Source organism: Gambusia affinis, linkage group LG21 (genome assembly GCF_019740435.1).
Source record: "Gambusia affinis linkage group LG21, SWU_Gaff_1.0, whole genome shotgun sequence".
Lineage (NCBI taxonomy): Eukaryota > Metazoa > Chordata > Actinopteri > Cyprinodontiformes > Poeciliidae > Gambusia > Gambusia affinis.
Genome location: NC_057888.1, coordinates 1090370 through 1112800, shown reverse-complemented (window position 1 = coordinate 1112800; position 22431 = coordinate 1090370). Strand labels below are relative to the sequence as shown.

At 40.7% G+C, this 22431-nt stretch overlaps 3 protein-coding genes across 40 annotated transcripts in view; 2 read left to right on the top strand and 1 right to left on the bottom strand.

The window, feature by feature from the left end:
* Positions 1-1431: 1431 nt before the first annotated feature.
* Positions 1432-13261, top strand: LOC122824446 (tomoregulin-1-like). Of its 2 annotated transcripts, XM_044105155.1 has the most exons (10): positions 1438-2304; positions 6744-6853; positions 6987-7116; positions 8041-8067; positions 8136-8226; positions 8301-8449; positions 9753-9800; positions 9879-9999; positions 10682-10843; positions 11199-13261. In XM_044105155.1, exons 1-10 carry the CDS (start codon positions 2166-2168, stop codon positions 11281-11283), a joined length of 1062 nt encoding a protein of 353 aa, XP_043961090.1. In that variant the 5' UTR covers positions 1438-2165; the 3' UTR covers positions 11284-13261. The 2 variants fall into 2 exon arrangements, with proteins under 2 accessions (XP_043961091.1, XP_043961090.1); XM_044105156.1 differs by lacking the exon at positions 9753-9800 and having other exon boundaries at positions 1432-2304.
* Positions 13262-15008: 1747 nt separating this feature from the next.
* On the top strand, positions 15009-19384 carry cavin4b (caveolae associated protein 4b). Its single transcript, XM_044105167.1, has 2 exons — positions 15009-15588; positions 17945-19384. The coding sequence occupies exons 1-2, from the start codon at positions 15226-15228 to the stop codon at positions 18488-18490; spliced, it is 909 nt and encodes a 302-aa protein (XP_043961102.1). The 5' UTR covers positions 15009-15225; the 3' UTR covers positions 18491-19384.
* Positions 19385-19824: 440 nt separating this feature from the next.
* The window catches only part of LOC122824368 (NACHT, LRR and PYD domains-containing protein 14-like), a 155583-nt gene continuing 152976 nt past the window's right edge, over positions 19825-22431 (bottom strand). For 33 of the 37 annotated variants that reach the window (XM_044104896.1, XM_044104897.1, XM_044104907.1 and 30 more), the window contains 3 exons: positions 21622-21798; positions 20180-20332; positions 19825-19966 (listed from right to left, as the gene is read on the bottom strand). In XM_044104896.1, the coding sequence (XP_043960831.1) occupies positions 19960-19966; positions 20180-20332; positions 21622-21798 (337 nt within the window). In that variant the 3' untranslated portion in view covers positions 19825-19959. The remainder of the gene's footprint in view (positions 19967-20179; positions 20333-21621; positions 21799-22431) is intronic. The other 4 variants (XM_044104921.1, XM_044104939.1, XM_044104924.1 and 1 more) reach the window with 2 other exon arrangements.

Here is a 22431-nt window from a genome sequence, read left to right as displayed (position 1 = left end):
GTGATTTTTATTATTTCATTCTGACTTTTTTAATTTCACTGTGAACATAAATGATGTTTCTGATGTTGGCAGCTTGTTTTGTGGTTCTGTTGGACCAGAACGGGTCCAGAAGGAGAGAAAAGTTCTGCTTCAGGAGATTAATGGAGTTAAATGAAATGAAATGAAATTAAATTAAATTCACAGGAAGGTCAGAAAACCTTCTGGTTAAATATCCAGATAATCCAGATTATGGGTGGAGTGAAAACCAGAGAAGGAAACGGATCCGTCTGTTTTAATCCAGGTGTTGAAAAGTTGAAGGTTTATTTCCATAATAAATATTTATAAAGTTTCAGGACCTCCAGCTGTTCATCACATCAAACAGAAAAACTTTTTTTCTCAGGTTTATCATTCACCTCCTGGTTTCTTGTTTTTATACATTTTTTGTTTAGTTGTTTTATTTCTTCCTAATAATTTTATGCTGCAGTTTCTGATTTTACTGTAAAAAATAAAAAACCCACAAACAGAAACAAACTGTTATATTGATAAATGTTCTGATCGGTCAGGTTACATAGAAACAGTTTTTAATCCTCTGCAGGTTGAATTTAAACTCTTTCAATGAATGAATGAATGAATGAATGAATGAATGAATGAATGAATGAATGAATGAATGAATGAATGAATGAATCACACATTCCTCATCAGCCGGCCTAGTCAAAGTCCAGGGCTGTTTTACCCTGTCAGGTCTGTTGTGGGATGTTGTGATCAAACCAGATTTCTGATTTAAGTTTCTCCTTCCAGTTTTCTGTAAAATGTTTTAATTTTGATTTTAATTAAAATATGATTGTTTTCATCCATCCATCCATTTTCTTACACCCTTCTTCCCTAATGGGGTCAGGAGGGTTGCTGGTTCCTCTCCAGCTACGTCCCGGGCGAGAGGCGGGGTCATGGGGTCACCCTGGACAGGTCGCCAGTGTGTCGCAGTGATTGTTTTCATTTCAGTTTTTATTTTTTTCCTCTTCATGTTGTTATTCCTGAATTTCTTTACTGTAGATAGAAGGTAATAGATTGTTGCACTGCGGCGCCATCTGCTGGTTTCACCAGAACCTTTCAGAGAATCAGATTCAGTTCTAGATTCAGTTCTAGATTCAGTTCTGACTTCGTCTTGTTCTGCATTTTGATGCTTTTTTGTTTCTAACAGCAACTTTATGAAAAATTATGAAGTCCTTTTCTTATGGTCAGTCTGGCTCACTGCCCAGGGGAGCACTGATTGGGGGCAACAACCAGTTTCACCATAAACAAGTTTCTACTTGTTATTTGGAAATCCAGCTTCTAGTTTTACAAACTGAATTAATTTGGATTTTAATTAAGTCCGTTTTGGTTCCAGACTTGGTCAGCAGGAGGTTTTACCTCTTTGACCTACAGGAAGAAAACCCGCCCCCACCTGCGGGATTAAAACGTCACTAATTAACCCCAATTTGTTGGGATTATTATGGGATGCGCTGGTTCTGAGCGGGGCTGTGGGATCGTCTCTGTGTGGGAGTGGTCTCCTGCAGGTCACATGGTCCGGGCCTTTGTTGATGTGATCCGGGGGAGAAAGAACAGGAGCACGGAGAGAAAAGAAAGAAAAGTACCGGTCCGACTCCGACCCACCGAGCCTTTCCGCCCAGCCTCCCCGGCGCTCAGACGCTCCTGCTCGGCCTGGATGCTGCAGCTGCGGCCCCTCCGGAGCTCCACCTGGATCGGTCGTTCCGCGGCGCCCCGCGGTCGGTTCTTCTCCCCGCCGGTTTGAGCGCTTGGCAGCGGGGGCTGGGGGATGGAGGCTGTGTCCGGGCTGTGAGGTGTGGGGGTCGGTGTGTGCAGCCCCCCAGGCCCTCTGCTGCTTTGTTATCCCTGGCTGCGCTGTAAACCTCCTCCCGGCTTTCTGCTCGGCTTTTCCAGCCTATTTCTTCTGGAAGTGTTTCTCCTGGAAGCCCAGAGGAATTTCAGGAGGACGCATGGACACAAAGAGGATTTAAGGATTTTATTTTGTGGCTGATCTCTTTCTCTCTCATTCCGGATCAGTTTAGAAGAAGAAGGAACCAGAAAAACCCGGATTCCTTCATTTCACCCATTTTCCCCTCAAACCTTCATTCAGCTGCATCTCTCCATTCCCCCCCGCCCCCTCCGCTCCTCTCTGTCCGTCCATCATGGCTCCTCTGCGCCGGGTCTCCTGGTTCTGCTGCCTGCTGGTTCTGCTGGGTCTCCCCGCAGCCCGGAGCTCGTTTCCCCGCAGCGGAGGCGGCGGCAGCGCGGACTGCGGCCCCGGGAAGGCCGCGGAGTGTCCAGGTGAGCCCCAAAACACACACACACACCTGAAGCTGCAGGTCAGAGGTCACTGGCTGCAGCCTTATTGTTTCTACCCTCTGATCACGTGATTGAGGTGTTGTCATCCCCCTGTTGTCATGACGACCGAGCAGGATGATAAACCAGAAGCATCTCAAGGATAACAGGAGGTTCATGACGACAGCAGCAGGTTAAAGAGACGACAGATGTGTGTGTGTGTGTGTGTGTGTGTGTGTGTGTGTGTGTGTGTGTGTGTGTGTGTGTGTGTGTGTGTGTGTGTGTGTGTGTGTGAGTGTGTGTGTGTGTGTGTGTGTGTGTGTGTGTGTGTGTGTGTGTGTGTGTGTGACCACTCCTCAGTTCAGGCCGGGTCTATTCTGGGTTTAATTACAGGCTGGGAGGAACTGGGCGTTTCTGACAGATTCATCAAACCGCAGCTCAGATTTACGGCAGCTGACCTCAAACAGAACCTCAGAGTCACACCGGGTCGGTCAGCTGCAGCCTCAGACCTCTGAAACCTGCAGATTTACTGACAACGGGATGAAATCCAGTTATTAGAGAGTCACTGACTGCTGGAGCCCAGAGGTCCGTTTGGTCTGGACCTCTGCTGGTCGCCTCCAGGCTCCGGTTCTGGTCCAGTTCCTCGTTTCCGTTGATTTCTGTTTTCATCTGGTCAGAACCTCAGGAGCTCGACGTCGTTCTGCAGGCTGAAGATTTCCACTTTTGAGAATTTTTACTCATTTAAAGAAGAAATGTGAAACATTTCTGTCTGGAGTAAAAAGTGAAGGATGAATGAATGAATGGATGAATGGATGAATGGATGAATAGATGAATAACGGCTGCGGTCCACCTGCTGTTTGTGGACATCAGGAGCTCAAAGGAACAAAGAAAAAAGTAAAAGTTGTTATAAGAAATAAACTTTAATATGAATTATGACTCAGTGGAAACAAACATCTGTATTTTCATTCTCTTTGATCTTTGTGGTTCAGCCAATCAGATCCAAGGAAAATAAATCTGCTCCTGGATTGGCTGCTTTATAAACGTTAGCAGCATTTAGCATCGAGTTTCAGTTTATTTCTGCTTTTTATTTCAAATGTTTTAGAAAAACTGCAGTAAAAATCCAGCAAATCAGAGAAGAGTTTTTAAAAAATATCTACAATCAATCAATCAATCAATCAATCAATCAATCAATCAATCAATCAATCAATCAATCAATCATTTTCTTTTCCAAACTTTTTAAGTTGTGAAACATTTTTTTTCTGACCCGTTTATGATAAAAACATTTCTGGTTCTGGTTCTGGTCCAGTTCCTCAGACCCAACAGTACCGAGTCCAGTTGGATGTTCAGCCTAAATGTACGGTGGCCCAAAAGGACCCAGAAGATCTAAACCCACATTTTATTAAATTTAACATCTTATAATTTAAAAATGAGTTTTAAATTCTATAATTTTTCTGGATAATTATGAAAATGTATAAAATGGAAAAATTTTTAGTTGTTGAGTTTTCTTCCTTATTTGATCTAAATGTTAATTTCTATTCAGATCAATAATTTTATCTGTAATATTTAGTTCAGTTTATTGATGTTTTAGTGAGAATCAGATAAAAACTGAACCTGAAGCCGTTTTAGTTTTTGTTTCAGTCGTTCAGTTTTGATGCTGCAGTTTTCAGACGGATCTGGTTTCCTGTGGATCCAGGTCCAGATTGTCCAGATCAGATCAGAACTTCAACCTGGGCATCTGGATCTGAACCCGGGTTCAAACAGAACCTGAAGGTTTTACTGGATGAGAACAGAAACGGTTTTAAAAAGTTCGTCTGCATCAGATTTCAAATGGAGACGATTTTTAACGTCAGGAAAATAAAAGTCACTTCAATGATTTTTACAGAAACTTTTTCCTGGAAGTTTATAAAATTTGTATAAACTCTGAACCAACGTAACATTTTTTACAGTTTGACTGAATATTAAACTAAAATATGAAATAAATTTCTGTTTCTGACTTTTAAAGGTTTTTATCTGAGAAACTTTTCTGGACCTTTCAGTTCAAACTGTTGGTTCTGATTGGAGAGATACCGGACCTGTTGGTGTTCTGGAGGAGTGGACCTCAGTTCTTGGTTCTGGTTTCACTCAGACGGATCAGCAGAACCTGCAGCTGCTCTGAGAAACAATAAAACAATAAAACCTTTTGAGTTTTTTAGTTGTTTTCCAGTTTTATGATTCTGCAGATGAACTTTGATGAATTTTCTCTGATCTAAATGTGGAAACGAACCGAGTCCAGTGATGAAGGCTGGAACATCTGGAACAGATGTTCTCCTGGAGAGATGCTCCACTCGGCCTCAGATTTGAACTTGTTTACTTCAGAATGACAAACAGGATTTTGGTGAAGCTTTAATTATCTGAGAATAATGATACTTATGAAAAAAACTAATTAATAATTTTTAGATGAGAAAATTAAAACAATTTTATTGACCTTCAAACAATCAAAATAACATCAGGAGCAACTTCTGTGTTCTAGAGAAGCAGAAATGTATTAATTATCTATAAAATTATTTGTTCAGTTTTTCTAACCTGAACATGTTTCCTTATTATTATTATTATTATTATTATTATTATTATTATTATTATTATTATGAATGTTGGAGGTCAAACCGGCAGAATTAGGATGTGAAGAAGTTTTGAATCGTGACTCAAACTATTTATTATTCTGATGATTAATCAGATAAAAATCAGAAACTTCTGCACATTTTTCATTTAACCACTTAAACTTTTTATACATTAAAAATAGATTAAAAGTTCCAAATAAACACATTATTAAATTAATTCTTTTAATTTAAAAAAATAAACCTTTTTAGTTTGTACTGGTCAGGATCATCAAACCAGCTCTGGATCTCTGGCTGCTGCTGGTTCTGATGGGAATCTTCCACCTGATGAGGAGGAACCAGAACCAGAACCAGAACCAACCAGCTTGTTGGTTCTGAATAAACCCAACAAGCTGCAGCCTGAAGGTTGATGAAACTCTGCCGGGTCGTCGCCATGGAGACGACGATGCTAACCAACCAGGCTGCCTCTCCTCTCCAGCTGAATCCACAAAACTCTTCATTAAAGATTCAGGAGGTTGGATCAGAGCAGACATGTTTTCTGCTGTTAGCTTTGCATAAAGCACACAAATCCAGCACAGCTCAGGCAGGAAGGAGGAGAGAAAAGGTAGAACCTGAAACAACAAACAGCTTTGAGCAGAAGAGAGGATGAACCTGCTGACCAGCAGCAGCCCAGAGGGCCATGGTGACTCTGGAGGAGCTGCAGTGAAAGGCTCAGCTTTATAAACTGAACTGTGAATTTTTCTACATTCAGAAACTATTTCAGGGTTGATGGAAGAAGGAGAGAAATCCAGGATGAACCTGAGACTGGAGCAGAATGAGACGGCTTAGAGTGGCCTAGTTAAAGGCTGGATCTACATCCAGCTTTTCCTCAGCCCTGATTTTCATTCCATGAAGTTTTTAATATTCATTTAAAAGCTGTAAAGAGATAAGAGACGATCTGATCCAGTTTCTGAAACACCGAAGCTTCTCTCTCTCTCCGCCGCGTCTCTGCAGAACCGTAACAGTCTGTAAACAATCTGCTGAGGCAGCGGTTGCTATAGCAACAGTGCAGCGTTGCAGAAGTTGTGGCTTCAGGGACGAGTTTGAAACTCCCCAGATGAAGATGAAGATGAAGATGTGAGGAGGATTTATCAGCAATGAAACAGTTTGAGGAATCATCTGCAGTGAGTTCAGTCAGATTCCTGAAAACACAGCTGGTGTGTGTGTGTGTGTGTGTGTGTGCGTGTGTGTGTGTGTGTGTGTGTGCGTGTGTGTGTGTGTGTGTGTGTGTGTGTGTGTGTGTGTGTGTGTGTGTGTGTGTGTGTGTGTGTGTGTGTGTGTGTGTGTGTGTGTGTGTGTGTGTGTGTGTGTGTGGGATGAGGTAGCAGGTGGATGTGCCCGGCTCAGCACTCCCTGGTATTTACTAATTACAGGACAAGTTGAGGTCACGGCTCCTGTAATTACAGCCTCTGATTGGCTGCCGGCCTGAATGCCAGCAGCCAATCAGCTGCCATCAGGAAATTACAAGCCTGGACAGTTGAGTGTTTCTGTGTTAGCAGCTGGTGGAGGGAGGATTGTTTCAGCTGCAGCGCCACCATGAGGTCAGACAACCAGATGACAACCAGAACCTGATAATCAGAGAAACTGAAGAAAATGAGAAACTTCACAAACAACAGAAACAAACTTACTTTGACTTTTACTGCATTTAAATTGTTTAAACCTTCATAATGTCCAGCAGGGGGCAGCACAGCTTCCACATGATGAGGTCAGATGGATTTTAGCTACAAATAAAGTAATGCTAAGTTACTGATTTTAGGAAATACAATGTTTATTGTCTTTGTTAAAAAATCATTTTTGATTCGTGTTTTCCAGATTTGTCGGACAAGAAGAGCGATCTGCGCGTGTGCGACGCCGGAACGTGTCGCTTCGGAGGAACCTGCCGCGAGAACGGAGCCGACATCAAATGTGTCTGTCAGTTCCACGTAAGTCCCAGCAGGGGGCAGCACAGAGAGCGCCCCCTGCTGGCAGTGAAGGATTCGACCCTCAGCGCTGCTGCAACAACCAACCTGGTGACGTTTTCCTTCAGATCTCAAATCTTCTTGTTTCCTGTTTCAGTGCAACAAGAAATACGTTCCTGTCTGCGGCTCCAACGGAGACACGTACCAGAACGAGTGTTTCCTCCGCAGAGCCGCCTGCAAGAAGCAGCGAGCCATCAGCATTGTGTCGGAGGGAGCCTGTTACCATGGTAACACTCATCCTCTCACATTCAGCACTTCAACTGGAAGGTTTTGCCTGAAATTACATTCTTCCTAAATTATTCATAAACCCTGATGACCGACTGTCAGTTTCTCTCCTTCTGTCCAGTCGGGGAAACGACTCGATTATTTAAACACACAGATTCTGATTGTCATGAAATAAAAGTACAAACATTTAAATTTGGACAAATTCTGAGACCAAAACAAAGTAAAATAAAATCATCTGATTGTTTTTATTCTGCTGACAAAAAACTTTTTTCTTTCTTTGAACTGAAGACGAATAAAAAGTCAAGAAATTTTATATCGAAATGTAAAACATGGATGGATGATGATGATGATGATGAATGGATGATGATGAATGGATGAATGATGAATGGATGAATGATGAATGGATGATGGTGATGATGAATGATGAATGATGAATGGATTAATGATGAATGGATGATGATGATGAATGATGAATGGATTAATGATGAATGGATGATGATGATGATGAATGATGAATGGATTAATGATGAATGGATGATGATGAATGGATTAATGATGAATGGATGATGATGATGAATAAATGATGAATGGATTAATGATGAATGGATGATGATGAATGGATGATGAATGGATGATGATGATGAATAAATGATGAATGGATTAATGATGAATGGATGATGATGAATGGATGATGAATGGATGATGATGATGAATGAATGATGAATGGATTAATGATGAATGGATGATGATGAATGGATGATGAATGGATGATGATGATGAATAAATGATGAATGGATTAATGATGAATGGATGATGATGAATGGATGATGAATGGATGATGATGATGAATGAATGATGAATGGATTAATGATGAATGGATGATGATGAATGGATGAATAACATCAGCTCTTTTCTCTGTTTGTCAGATGGAGGTTCTGGTTCTGCAGATGGAGGTAAATCATTTGTTCATCTCCTGCCTGTTTGTCTGCAGATGAACTGATGAGGTTTTCTGTGTTTTCAGACGATGAAGGTTCTGGTCGAGGGAAAAAAGCCTCCAAATGTAAAAACTGCAAGTTTGGAGCCGAATGTGACGAAGACTCTGAGGACCTGCTGTGAGTTTCCTCTGAGCTGCGTTCGCTCCGCCGCCATCTTGGACTCGTTGAAACGGTTTCTCTCGTTTTCTCAGCTGCATGTGTAACATCGTGTGCAACGGCCACAACGACAACCCCGTGTGCGGCAGCGACGGTCTGACCTACGACACGCCGTGCCACGTCCGCGAGGCGTCCTGCCTCAAACAGCTCAAGATCGACATCAAGCATGTCGGCCGTTGCCAAGGTAACCGTCTCCAAAACACGAGGGAGGAAGATGATGGGAGAAGAAAAGGTGGAAACGTGTTTTAGTTAATTTATCTGAAATGATCTGAATCTGAAAACTGATCAGATTTTCTGCTGATTCAGAATCAGTTTAATCTCAAACCTGTTTCTTTAAACCAGATTAGTGCAGATTACTGACCAGCTGGACTGCTCTTCATCTGAACTCCTCCTCTTCGTCACTGCAAGAGTTCAGGAAACTCAAACTGGGAACACTGGGGCAGAACTGGGTCTGGATGGATCTGCTTTTACCACCTTTATCATGAAAAAAAAATCACAAAAAAATGATAACAAACAGAAACAAACAGAAATACTTCTACATAGTTTTACTAAAGTAAAAAGTGTCCAAGAAATGATAAAAGTCAAAAAGTTTTCATTTCAGGACCAAAATAAACATAATTAATAAACAAAATAAACATAATTTATATATTTATTAGATTGTTTAAGCTGCAGTTTGTGTTTAATCTAAACCTGATAAACTGAAGTTCTGATATTTGATGTTTTCTCCATGCTAACTTTATTTAAGCTAAGCTAACAGCAGGTAGGAACCACAGAGACTCAATATGTCTCCTACAGCAGTCTTCATATATATTATATTATATAAATATAATCATTTATATGTCAGAAACATGAAAGTTTGATTTAATTCTAATAAATGTTCTGATTTTCTGTCTTTAATTTTCTGAACATTCATCAGAATCTGCAGCATTTTTTACCTCATGAAGATCTTTAGGTTCATCAAAGTTCTGATAAAGAGTTCATGAACTTTTCACTCCTCAGAGAGTTTAGAGATTTCACTTCTTCATCATCATCTTCATCATCATCATCATCATCATCATCAGCACGACATTCCTGCAGACCCTCTTCGTCCTGCAGCAGCTCTGCTGCGTCTCCATCGCATCACGTTAAGAAAAACTCAGTTACATGTTTGTCCTGAGGGAAGAGAAGCTCTGAGGTTTTATTAAAGTCAGAGGAGCAGAAAACCTGAACACAGATCAACCTGGACAATCAGGCAGCAAATCAACGGAAACGTCAATAAAACAGGAAACGGACAGGAAGAAGGTCATGATGTCAAAATAAAATACTGATGTGTGTCACAGAAAAAACTTAAATCTGTGAGATTGAACCTGTTTAAGAATCAACAACAGTCCTTCAGATATCTAACAATAAACCTGATTTATTTTCTTCTTTTATGATCTTCCTGCAGTTTTTATCTAATTGATTTTATTTGGAGTAAAACCAGAATAATTTTGTATTTTGTTTCTTAGATAAAAGCAGGAAAGACGACGGATCGAAGGGGAAACCAGACATCTACTGTAAGCTGCTGCTGCTCCTCTGTTTGCTGCGGCAGCCAATCAGAAATCAGAACTTTCTTCTTCTCTGTTTTTATGCAGCGGCGTCCAAACCCGAGGAGGGGAACGGCTTCCTGGACGGCGCTCTGCCCTGCGCTGAAGACGACGCTCAGACCTGCCAGCACGGCCACTGTGAGATGAGACACAACCTGCCCACCTGCAGGTGAGAATCCTGAACCCGTCCAGAACCCCCATCTGGTCCAGAACCCCATCTGGTCCAGAACCTCCATCTGGTCCAGAACCCCCCCTGGTCCAGAACCTCCATCTGGTCCAGAACCTCCATCTGGTCCAGAACCTCCACCTGGTCCAGAACCTCCACCTGGTCCAGAACCCCCATCTGGTCCAGAACCTCCACCTAGTCCAGAACCCCCACCTGGTCCAGAACCCCACCTGGTCCAGAACCCCCACCTGGTCCAGAACCCCATCTGGTCCAGAACCTCCATCTGGTCCAGAACCTCCACCTAGTCCAGAACCTCCACCTGGTCCAGAACCCCCACCTGGTCCAGAACCCCACCTGGTCCAGAACCTCCACCTGGTCCAGAACCTCCATCTGGTCCAGAACCTCCACCTGGTCCAGAACCCCCAACTGGTCCAGAACCTCCACCTGGTCCAGAACCTCCATCTGGTCCAGAACCCCATCTGGTCCAGAACCACCATCTGGTCCAGAACCTCCACCTGGTCCGATTCTCCTTCCAACTAATTTCATACATTCAGTTGTTCTGTTTCTTTACTTCGTCTAAATGATTGTTTTTTAGAGGCTGTTTCAGGACATGTAACCATGGTAACCAGTGTGTGTGTGTGTGTGTGTGTGTGTGTGTGTGTGTGTGTGTGTGTGTGTGTGCCAGGTGTGACGCTGCGTACGGCGGCCCCCGGTGCGACCAGCTGCTGGACTTTAACATCCTGTATGTGGTGCCCAGCGGCCAGAAGCTGCACTACGTTCTCATCGCCGCCATCATCGGAGCCGTCCAGATCGCCGTCATCGTTGCCGTGGTGATGTGCTTCACCAGGTACGCACACCTGCTGCACATTCAGTACAAACCTTTACAGATCCAGTTAGAGTGAATAAAAAAGATTAGCAACCTGTGGGTGCAGTAGCAGGTGTCGGCCAGCAGGGGGCAGCGAAGACATTTTCCACTGAACAGAGCAGCTGATGTAGATAAAGGATGTAATTTACTAAATGTTTTGTGTTTAAAAGATATTAAAAATGAAAATGTTGCTCTGGATCATCCAGAAGTAAAATTTTTATGACCTTTAAATTCTTCTGGTTTTTTTATCTATTTGTGAAGTAACTTTTATTTTGGCTGCACTTTATTCATAATTTGCGTCTGCTTCCTGTCATGCACTTCCTCTCCTGTCCTGCAGGCGGTGCAACAAGTCGAAACGCGGCCGCAGACAGAAGCAGCATCTGGGCCACTTCCCGTCAGGAACGTCTTCTCGGATGATGTAGCCGCCGTCCGTTTTCCCTCCTCATGTTTTTATAAATCCAGTCCGGTTTTCGTATCACAGACAGACTGCAGTTTTATATCGACTTCCTGGTGCCTCTTTTATTATTTCCCCCTTTTTTAAAGTATTTTATTTCTGATTTCTTAGAGGGGCCTTATTTGTCCGACTTCCTTGATGTTTTTGTGCGGATCTGTTTGTCTGTCCAGCTGCTTTCTGAACTCTGTGGATCCAACAGGAAGCAGAACTTTATTTATCTGATTGTATTGTTGCTGCAGCGCCACCATCAGGCTGGCCTCACGCAGCCTGTTTTTGTTTTCACGCTGTGGGACGCAGCCTGACTGTCTTCCTGTTTGCTTTGGTTTTAAGAGTCTCGCTTCATGTGGGATAAAATCTGAAATATTCTGGATGATTCAACATTTTCACTCTTTGTTTTTCTGCAGCTGCAGTTTTCAGGTCGGATATGTAAAACTCCAACATCTGATTTTATTACTATGACAACATCATTTTGGTTTCATTTTTAAAATAGAAAATTCATCCTTCACCTGATTGGATGATTCATGTTCAAACTGACAGATTTTAGTTTCTTTGACTGACATTCATGTTTTTAATATCCAAACTCATAAATCTGAATGTTATTTTAAATGATTTTGATCTTTGAAATCCAACTGAAAATTAGAGAATTAGAAGTTCATACTTTAAATTGTGCTTCCATAATGTTAATTCATTACTGCTAAACAAAAAAATCTAATTGAAGCAAAAATTACTGATGGAAAAATTCAAACTGGTTGTAATTTAAAATATTAGAAAAAAACATTTTTCTGTGTTTTTCCTGCTAATTATAATTTAGAGCCACTCAGATTAATAATCCAGTGATATCTGACTTCCTGATCTGTGTGTCTCTCCTCACGTCAAATAAAAAACAACAACTTTTATTTAAAGTATGATGACATTTAAACTTTGTTCAGATCTCCACACTGAATTTGATAATCTCAGAATATGATCATCTGGAGTTAAAACAGTTTCATTGTTGCAGAAACACCTGAAGCTTCGTTTCCTCTGAGCGAGTCGCTGCGTTTGGGTTTCCTGTTTATCCGTTTCCTCTGGGGAACCGATGAAAATGTTCTGAATATTCTGGTAACCCGTCAGAACCTGCTGGACTCAGGAACAGAAACAATCAGCATCAGATTAATCTTCTAAAGATTTTGTTCCCATTTTGTTTATTGACATTATTATTACTGACATTATTATTGTTTCTCTGCAAAGTAAAATCATGTTTTTGTTCCATATTTATTTTTTTTCTTTCAATTCAAAATAAAAGCTCAGATTTTTATTTGTTGTCTAAAATTACAGATTTGTTAGTTTAATTCTGTAAATCACTTTTTATCAGCCCAGCTGTTCCTGAGGTGTTTTATTGCCTTCACCCTGCAGGGGGCGCTGTGTACCTGGACTCCAGGGTGATCGGGGCCAATGGCGCCCTCTGCTGTTTGTTTTCTGTTTGGCTGCGTCTCACAGGGTCACAAACTGAAAATGTAACATTTAACTTTGTTTTTATTCTGTATTTGTTATGAGATGCACCTGAAAACCAAAATGCTGTTTTTTCTACTGCTTGAGAATTAATGAGGTACAAGCTAACATGTACAGGTTGTTATTATTATTTTTATTTTTATTGATGCTTAACTTTCAGATGACGCCATTCCAGAAATGGATGTGGATGTTTTTGTGCCGAGGATAATTTAAAATGCTTGTTTTTCATATATAATTTGTAACGATGGTACGAAGTGTTTTATTGTGGTAGGAAGAGTAGATGGACCAGCTGACCGCTGGTTCCTGCATGTTCGCTGACCGGAGGTCAGAGGTCTCTGGGACGTGGATCCTGCAGGAACTGGGCCTGATTTTACTGTAGATGTTGGTCCTGCATGATGTTGGTACTTGTTGTTTAGACTGTTCTGTAGCTGAACTACAATTAAATTATGATGTTTCAACCTCTGGGTTTCTATTTTCTGTTCTTTCTCAGATTCTGCATTTTAAGACGTGATTCTTTTTTTAAATCCACTAAAATAAAAGTTCTTCACAAGGTTCTGCTGCAGCAGAAAAGGTTAAAATGTTGAGTAAATAAATCAGTACAGATCAGAAATGTTCAGATAAGAATATTTAAAAATGCAGTGAAAGATTTTTAGTGTTTAATCAGAAAACGTCGTCAGACTTCATGTGTTTTTCTTTTCATTTGGTTTTGGTTGAACTGATTTGTTTACATTATTATAAATCATAAATGTCCTAAACAAAGTTAATTCTTGGTGAAAACAATGATTCTGATTTTTAAACCTGAAGAAGATTTTATATTTATAGAGTTAAATAATTATAATTTGTTTTGTTGAAAGCAAATATAAAACAATTAGTGAAATTATTGTAGCTTTATGAAACAAATGATTAGTTATGTGAGGATCTGGACAATCATAATTTTAATAATCTTTTGAATCAATCATCTGCTGGCCTGTAAAACGACAAACAACTGAAATGAACCAGAAGAGAAAATCGGTGCCAATAATCCGTCATGAAGGTGGGATAAATATAGAAACGTTGGCTGGATAATTATAGGCAGCAGCTGGTGGAGGTTTAACCAGCGGGGATCCCCGACGGTTTGATTCCTTCCCTCTTTTCTCACCTCTTGTTTTCCTGCTAACAGCTGTTCTTTTCTTCTTTCCTGTTTTTATCACTCAGCTGCTCTACAAAGTTCTACAAACTTTCAGTAAATGTTTGAATTGGTTTTGTCTCTACAAAGTGTCCGTGAAAAACCTGCATCGGTTTACAAAAATGCTCATTTAATAAATTATAAATATTCTTTATTCTTAATAGTTAAAGTGCAGCAGCTAAAGAACAGGGAACTGAAAACACACGTGATAAAAAACAGTTTTTAGCAGTTAGCTGTGAGAGTTGTTGTCTTCTGATAGAAGAATATGTAAAATATTGATCAGGTGATTTAATATTACATGTATAGTTGTGGAGTGCAGTACCACTGTTGGCCTCTAGAGGCTCACAGGAGCTCAGAGTTTCATTCATGTGGATTTAGTTTTTCATTCATGTAGTAACGTAGTAAATTCAGTTTTTGTTAAATAAACAGTAAAATATTTGAACTCGTTCTGTTTCCTGAACTGTTTGCTCCGCCCACTGCAGGCCACGCCCCATTTGGACCATTTGAAGTACCTGCTTTCTACCAAGATGGCAGCCTTAATGAATCCTGACCTTTCAGTTGTCCAACTGTGGAGGCAACAAGGAGGTCTAAACCTGGAGGGAGGATTATGACAGAAGAAGTGAAAAGTTGTTGGATGATAGATGGATGGTGGAGGCGGTGGCATGCTGGGGGTTTCCACAGCTTTTAATGCTCTGATGTCTGAAACAAGCAGAGGGAGTCACTTTACCACTGCTGTATTTATAGCAGTGAAACACAGAGAAACATTTTTATCCATCACAGGTCTGAACTACTGGCTTTACTTTCTTTGAATGCTCAGTTTCTCCAGGATGTTGCAACATTTTAGTCTTCATGCCAGTAAAAACTCAGCATAAGATCAATATTTGAGTCTTGTTTCTTTGAAATCTAGATGTATTGTAAACGTGTTGCTTGAATGTCAGTGAAGCTCATTCATCCTCTTGGTGTTTCTTTGGCTCAGGTTTCTTCAGCCCCCCCCCCCAGCTCCAACAGGGTGGAGTCTTTAACTTGATCTGAACTCCATCAGGGTCAACCTCCAGTAGAGGGTGAGCTGGTCCTGCCTTCTCGCTGTCTCTCCTCTGTTGGATCCTCTACCTCAACCCTCATGCTGTGGTTCTCGGTTCTTCATCCCCACTAACTTTCACAGATTCTGCAGGTTTTTACCTCCCTTCATCTCTTCTTCATTTTCATTCGGATCCTTGAATTCAAGCAGACAACTGACCAAACTCTTAGCCAGCAAGAATGACGGACAAACCGGTCTCGCCACCTGGAGGCGGAGATGATGCCGGCGGCATCATGGCGCTGTTGGAGCGCGTGGCGGGCCTCATGGACAACGTCCAGGCCACCCAGCAGCGCATGGAGGAGCGTCAGGTGGAGCTGGAGAACACGGTGAAAACCATCCAGGCCGACGTCGTCAAACTCACCAACGATCACGCAAACACCAGCTCCACGGTCAGCCGACTGCTGGAGAAAACCCGCAAGGTCAGCTGCCACATCAAGGACGTCCGGGTTCGGGTGGAGAACCAGAACCTCCGGGTGAAGAAGGTGGAGGCCACGCAGGGAGACCTTCTAGCCAAGAACAAGTTCAGGGTGGTCATTTACCAGGTGAGGACTAACTTTAAAATGTTTGGAGAGATCCTGAAAAAAACCTCTGAAATTCTGTTTAGCATAGAAATGATTGTATTTGGTGATGTGTTTAATGTCAGCTGCATGGAAAACAGTCAACAGTCAACAGAGACGTGGCTGAATTTCCACCAAAACATGGTGAAGAAATCCAGCTACAACTTCAACAAACCCAACTTACCAAACTAGACGACATTTTTCCAGGATCGACTGACGGGACCAAACAGTCCAGTTACTGTTTCACAAACCATCAAAACTGCTTCTAGAAACAGCAGCAGGTCAAACCTGATTTATTCATGAAAAACATTTTATTAATCATGTTAAGAAGAGAATAATTCATATTAGTGATGTAAATACAGAATAATTTTCCACTCAGTGAAAACTGAAGAGAATTAATAATAATAATAATTTTATTAATACTAAAGTTTGTTTCATCAGGATTTTATTAAATCTCTACAGATTCTCTCCAGGGTTTTAGAAAAGTTTTGGGGAAATTTATCTTTGCTGTTAATCTAAATCTGAGTTTCTTAAATATGAATGTTGAGTTAAACGTCATCAGGCCTCATTTTACTTCTTAGTTCTTCACAGTCAGCAGCTGCCAACATGAATGTGACTCAGTTATTTTGGTTCTGCAGAAACGTCAACCTGCTGCTCAGATCTGAACTTCTATTAAAGAGTTTATCAGAGAAATGAAACATTTTTTCTGCTTTAAATCAATCAGCTACATTTTGAAACTGTTCATTGGTAACAAGCTGCAGCTCTAAATGAAACAGAAACATAACAGTTTGAGGTTTGGATGTAGGATTAACTTTTAGTTTTAGTTTCCTTCACACTGTTACCTCCTCAATATTCAGCAATAGCTCCAAAACCTTTTCTATAATTATTTATTTTTCCTTTTATCAAACGTTTCCCATGGAAAAGAGTTCAAATCCAGTCACATATATAAACTAAGACCTGCAGTAAAAACATTTGATATTCAGAATTTGGCTGCATCCATACATCATGTCTCAGGTCTGAAGGTTGGCAGCCAAATATAAATGTCTGAAAGTTTGAGTTCAGACGGAGCAGCATGTGTTGAGCTGCTGTTTATAAATGACTGCACCAGCTGAGACGAGTTATTCTGAGTCGGAGCCTCAACCATCTCCTAATATAGAGCTCTAATCTTTGACCAATCAGTTTTTTGAACTGCTTCCTGCTCCGATGGCAGGTTTTAGTTGAACTGATCAGTGAAACATTTTATGTATTTGTTTGTATTAAAATTTGTTGATACAGATTCAAATAGTTAAATAATAGTTTCCCTCTTTAAGTTTAATTTCAGTCGGTGAACACTTTTCTTCCACACGTGTAAGTTTCATTTGTTCTTGACTAAATATTATAATATTTTAGCTTCTTTTATAATGAAAATTATTGTTGCTTTTCTTTGGACAGTAATCTGACAGGAATCCAATCCAATCCTCCAGATGTCCTAACTTTGCTGTCAGCTTGTTAGCAGTTTATGCTACGTGTTCATCTACTGCAGCATGCATCCTGACTAAATGTCAGCCTATCAGGTGTCATGTGGCTCCAGCGATGCATGAAATCAAAGATGCTGATTCTCCCATTAACATGATTCCAGTTTACAGCTTTATGACATTTCAGATTTTATTATTCCTTACAAAGAAACTTCACGTTGCTGGAATCACAGAACCGATGTTCTGTTCTCTCAGTGGGTTTTCTGACGGTCATCTTTGGGTCAGGTTGGTTGTTTTGGCTAATCTGAATATTTATGGCCTTGAAGGTTTATTTTGGTCCATCTCACATTTGGCTGCATCATTTATTTTAAAGTACATATTTATTTTATAAATAGGGATTTTTGTTTAGGATCATTAATGTCATTGTGATATTAACTCCTAACATTCAGTCTGTTTACAGTTAGATTGCTTTTCCTCTGATGGTGATAAACGAGTGATGAATGAATGATGAACGAGTGATGAATGAATGATGAACGAGTGATGAACGAGTGATGAACGAGTGAGTTCTGCTCATTCTTCAACATTTCTCTGAAACCTGAGTTAGTGACAGTTGCTCGCTGTGGTTCAGCTTGGAGCTGGAAGCTGCAGCTCCCTGATATGTTTAGCTGCCTGCAGTTCGGCGCTGAGCTGCAGCAACAGGTGCTGCAGTTTATTTATGGAGGCAGGATCAAGACCTGCAGCACTGACCCCCCAAGTCTGGATGACACATTGTAACCAGCGACAGATTTAAACCTGACATCATTATTAAACTGTCTGAGAAAAACAGTTAGTGCACAGGTTGTCCTGCAACATTTGAAGCTGATATTTGATCTGTTTCTGTTTCCCAGGGTGACCAGGAAGTTAAAGCTGTCGCACCAGGTAACGAGCCGGCAGAGTCCAGCGGTGGAGCTGCAGCAAGACCTGAGGTGGAACCAGACAAGTTTGAGTTCCCTCCAGAGTCGGACGAGGAGTACATGGTTGTGGAGGAAGCAGACTCCTCGTCAGCTGGCCGGATGAAGAAGACAGGCATGACACGCATCGAGAGCTTCAGAGCCACCTTCTCCAAGGAGAACATGAGCAAGACCCGAGAGAACCTGGGCACCAAAGTCAACAAACTCGGCGAATCAGAACGGCGAAAAGGCGAGAAGATCCGCCAATCAGGTGAGAAGCTGAAGGAGACCTTCACCAAGACCGTCCCAGCGAAGCTGAACCTGAAGAAAGAGAGAACTGTGGCTGAGGGTCAGGAAGGAGCAGAGGGAGCTGCAGAGGCCGCCGTTCCAGTTCCTCCTCCTAAAGGCCGTAAGAGCAGCCCAGGAGCAGCCCGGGCGGCCGAGGACGAGGCCACGGCGGCCGAGTCCGAGGTACCGATGTACGACATGAAGCAGCTGTCATAAGTCAGGACAGGCGGCCAGTTTTCTTTGGACCTGAGAGACCACAGAGTGATGGATGGATGTGGAGTCAGCTCTGATCGGAGAGCAGACACTGGATGGACGAAGGTCTAAGATTGTAGAAACAGTGGAGAGAAACGAGCAACAAGCAGATTGAATCACATTAACACGACTGAACACTGAGACAATAAGATTCCTGAAACCACTGGGAGGTTTGATTCTGTTTTCAGATCATCACCATCACATCCACAGGATCTGGTCATTTTTGTTTTGTGTTGTTGAACAAATTGTGAATGATTGAAATGTTTTAGGACTTTATCACGAGTTCCTCCTGATGCTGCTGCTGCTCACTTATTTACATGTTGAAGTTGAAATGTTGACAGATTGAGTTTGTGGAACATTTTGTTCTCGAATATCTTGAAAAATGAGGGAAAGTGAAGTAAAATAAATGAATTTATTTGTTTGGAAGTAACAGGATTTGATGGTTTGTTCTTGAAGAAATCTTTGTAGATTTTCAGATTTATAAAGAAAACAAAAACAAGAACTTAAAAAGCTCCTACATAAAGAAACAACCTCCAGATTACAGTTTATATCATCAGATTTAGACGAATCCCTTTAACAAGTTTGTTGTGATTCTATCAATAAATGCAAACAATTCATTAATTTTTACTGAACGTAGAAATTTATCTTTCTTCATCTTGATTTATTCATAATTTTTCTTTTTAAAAATAAAAGCAGGTGTGTTATAATATTTGTATATTGTAGTTTTACAGATAAAAATATTCCACTTGAAGACGAGAATCATAAGAATAAAATCTAACTTGTCCAGTTTTGAAGGAAATAACTGAACAGAGAGGAAAGTGACAGTTAAAGGCAATAAAGATCTGTGGTTTTACTGAGTGTTTTTGTTTTATTCTTTGAGTTTTACTGTGAATATAATGTATTATTTATATTCAGTAAATTAATAGTTAACTTTAGTTGGAACGATTTTTGATTAATTTCATCAGTGAGATGAAGACCTGAATTATTGGTGGATCTTTAGAATAAATAAATCATTTTAACTGAACTCATCATGAAGCTGAAGGTCATAAAATAATCCTTCATGAACCAGTAATGAGATTCAAGATGATGTGAGAATCATTCATATCAGCTGGAGGAAAAAATCACAATGCTGTTTGTAAAGCTGTTTGACTCCAGGAATGTTTTATATTTCACCTCAAGAGATTATGAAATAAAATATTTCATTAAAATCAAGAAAAACTTCTTCCTCTAACTGAAGAAACCATCATGGACTCACTGAGCAGAAAACATCTAAAATATAAATACATCCAGAAACAAAATGTAGCCAGAAACTGTTGGATTGAACTTTATTTCATATTTTATGGTTACAGATGAAAACAAATCAAAGGAAAAAGAAGTAAAACATCTGGATCATCAGGAAACAGAGAAGATTCTCTTCTTTAGAAAGTTAATCATCAGATCCTGCAGAGAGAAGAAAGATGCAGAGATCAGATCAGTGAGTTTCCAGCTTCTCTCCAGCAGCAGTCAGTGACGCAGCACATCCAGTAGAAAGAGCAGCAGGACCTTCAGTTCTGTTCAGAGAGCTTTACTGGGAACACTGGATCTTTGCTTGATGCTAACTGGTTTAGTTCAATAAACTAACAGCAGCTGGAATCACTGCAAACATTTACTTACTGAACATCCTTTACAAAACGCTTCAGCTGCTGAACATCTGAACCCTTCAGGTTGTTGTAGCTCAGGTCCAGTTCAGTCAGATGTGAGGGGTTAAAGGTCAGAGCTGAGGCCAGAGAAGAACAGCTGATCTCTGACAAACTGCAGTTCCACAACCTGAATAAAGAATAAAAGATGTGAGCTGAAGCCAACAGGATGCAGGTTAACCAGTCCAACAGAACCAGTTAAAGAGTCTCATGAATATTAATGCCAACATGCTGCTGCTTCAATAAAGACCTGCTGACTTCAGCTCTTAAACTCTGTCAGCTCCACCAGCAGCTCCATCAATACAAACTCAGCTTCTGCAGCAAATCATCCAAGTTTCACACAAAACCAACAATCAGGAGGAAAAACCAACTAATGGAGATTAATGCAGAGAAATTCAACTATTTCATTATTCATCAGCCAGAAAGACATGAAGTCATGGAGAATATTTAATGTCAAAGTGACTTTAGGAGCTCAACCAGAACCAGAACCAGAACCTGCTACTGGGTCATGATGAGTTGGAGGATTTTACTGTTGAAGCATCAATCATTGATTATAGATTTGTTCCTGTCACATTCTAGAAGCTGAAATTCTCTTTTCTAGACTGGGCTGAATGACCTTTGACCTTCTCCACATGAGGGGGATTTCCAGTCCCAATGCCGTCTGGTTCTGACCTCAGATCAGCCGGTCCAACTCAGAGACTAAATGAATCTCTGGCTCCAAGTCCAGGAACAAACTCAGGAAAATGTTTCTTACAGCAGAAGATATGAACTTTGATTTTCAGATGAATTCTATCAAATTATTCACAGAATAGAAACTGAACTGTTACAAAGTCAATCTGGAGAAAATGGAGAAAAACTGATTTGATGAAGGTTTGAAAGTGGAGCTGAACTGGCTGCAGTTTTCTGCTCCAACATGTTCAAAATCCTGAGCTGCTGATTCTGCCTGGCAACACCAGGATCACTACTGTTGACCAGAAACATGCAGACACAACCTCCAGGGTCGGCCTGTCAGGCAAACCTGTCACTGCTAAAGAGGACAGTGGCTGATATTTAGACCTTTGCTGAGGAAGAGAAGATCAGTGGATAAGATCAGCTTCACATGGAAATATCAGCCCATAAATGATCTCCCACAATTCAGGAAATATGGCCGACTTATCTGAGCTCCTCCACTTTAAAGAGATTCAAACATTAAAGTGACATCAGTATTTTAACTGATTCCATCTTCCCGTCTATCAGCAGTTTTCCTCATTTCTAAAACCACAGAAGCTTTAATTTGACCAAAGCAGAGAGGAGTAACAGTCTGGACCATGAAGACCCTCAGAGTGGATCAGTAGAATATCAGCCAGACGTCTGCAGGTTAGTGGCAAGAAAACTTTCACATCACAAACATCAACAATAAACTAAAACATGGAGACTTACTCTAAACGTTGTAGTTTACATTCTGGATTCTGTAGGAAACCACAGAGATCCTTCACTCCAGAATCTTTCAGGTTGTTGTTTCCACTCAGGTCCAGTTCAGTCAGATGTGAGGGGTTAAAGGTCAGAGCTGAGGCCAGAGAAGAACAGCTGATCTCTGACAACCAGCAGTGATTCAACCTGAATAAAGAATAAAAGATGTGAGCTGAAGCCAACAGGATGCAGGTTAACCAGTCCAACAGAACCAGTTAAAGAGTCTCATGAATATTAATGCCAACATGCTGCTGCTTCAATAAAGACCTGCTGACTTCAGCTCTTAAACTCTGTCAGCTCCACCAGCAGCTCCATCAATACAAACTCAGCTTCTGCAGCAAATCATCCAAGTTTCACACAAAACCAACAATCAGGAGGAAAAACCAACTAATGGAGATTAATGCAGAGTGTAACAGATAGTGAACTATTTAAAATAAATTGTCCAAATAATTATATCTTGTAAACTATTTATTGTAAATTATTTAAAGTGAATTTTTATATTAAAATTTATTGCAGATTGTTTATGGATGTTTGTCTGTTTTGATGGTATTTACACTTTGTAATGTTTGGGTTTTGTTTGTATGTACCTCACAGGCTGCCGTAGTTAATGAAGGCCTTATAAAGCTGATCCAATCATTCTGTCAATGAAGGACTTGAATGGTCAAATTGTTTGGCGTGAAGGAATCTACATTTAGTGTCCCCAGTGAAAGCAGCGAGGAACGTTTTGTTTTGTTGTTTGTATTATATGTTTATGTTTGTATTCTAATATTTGTATATGTT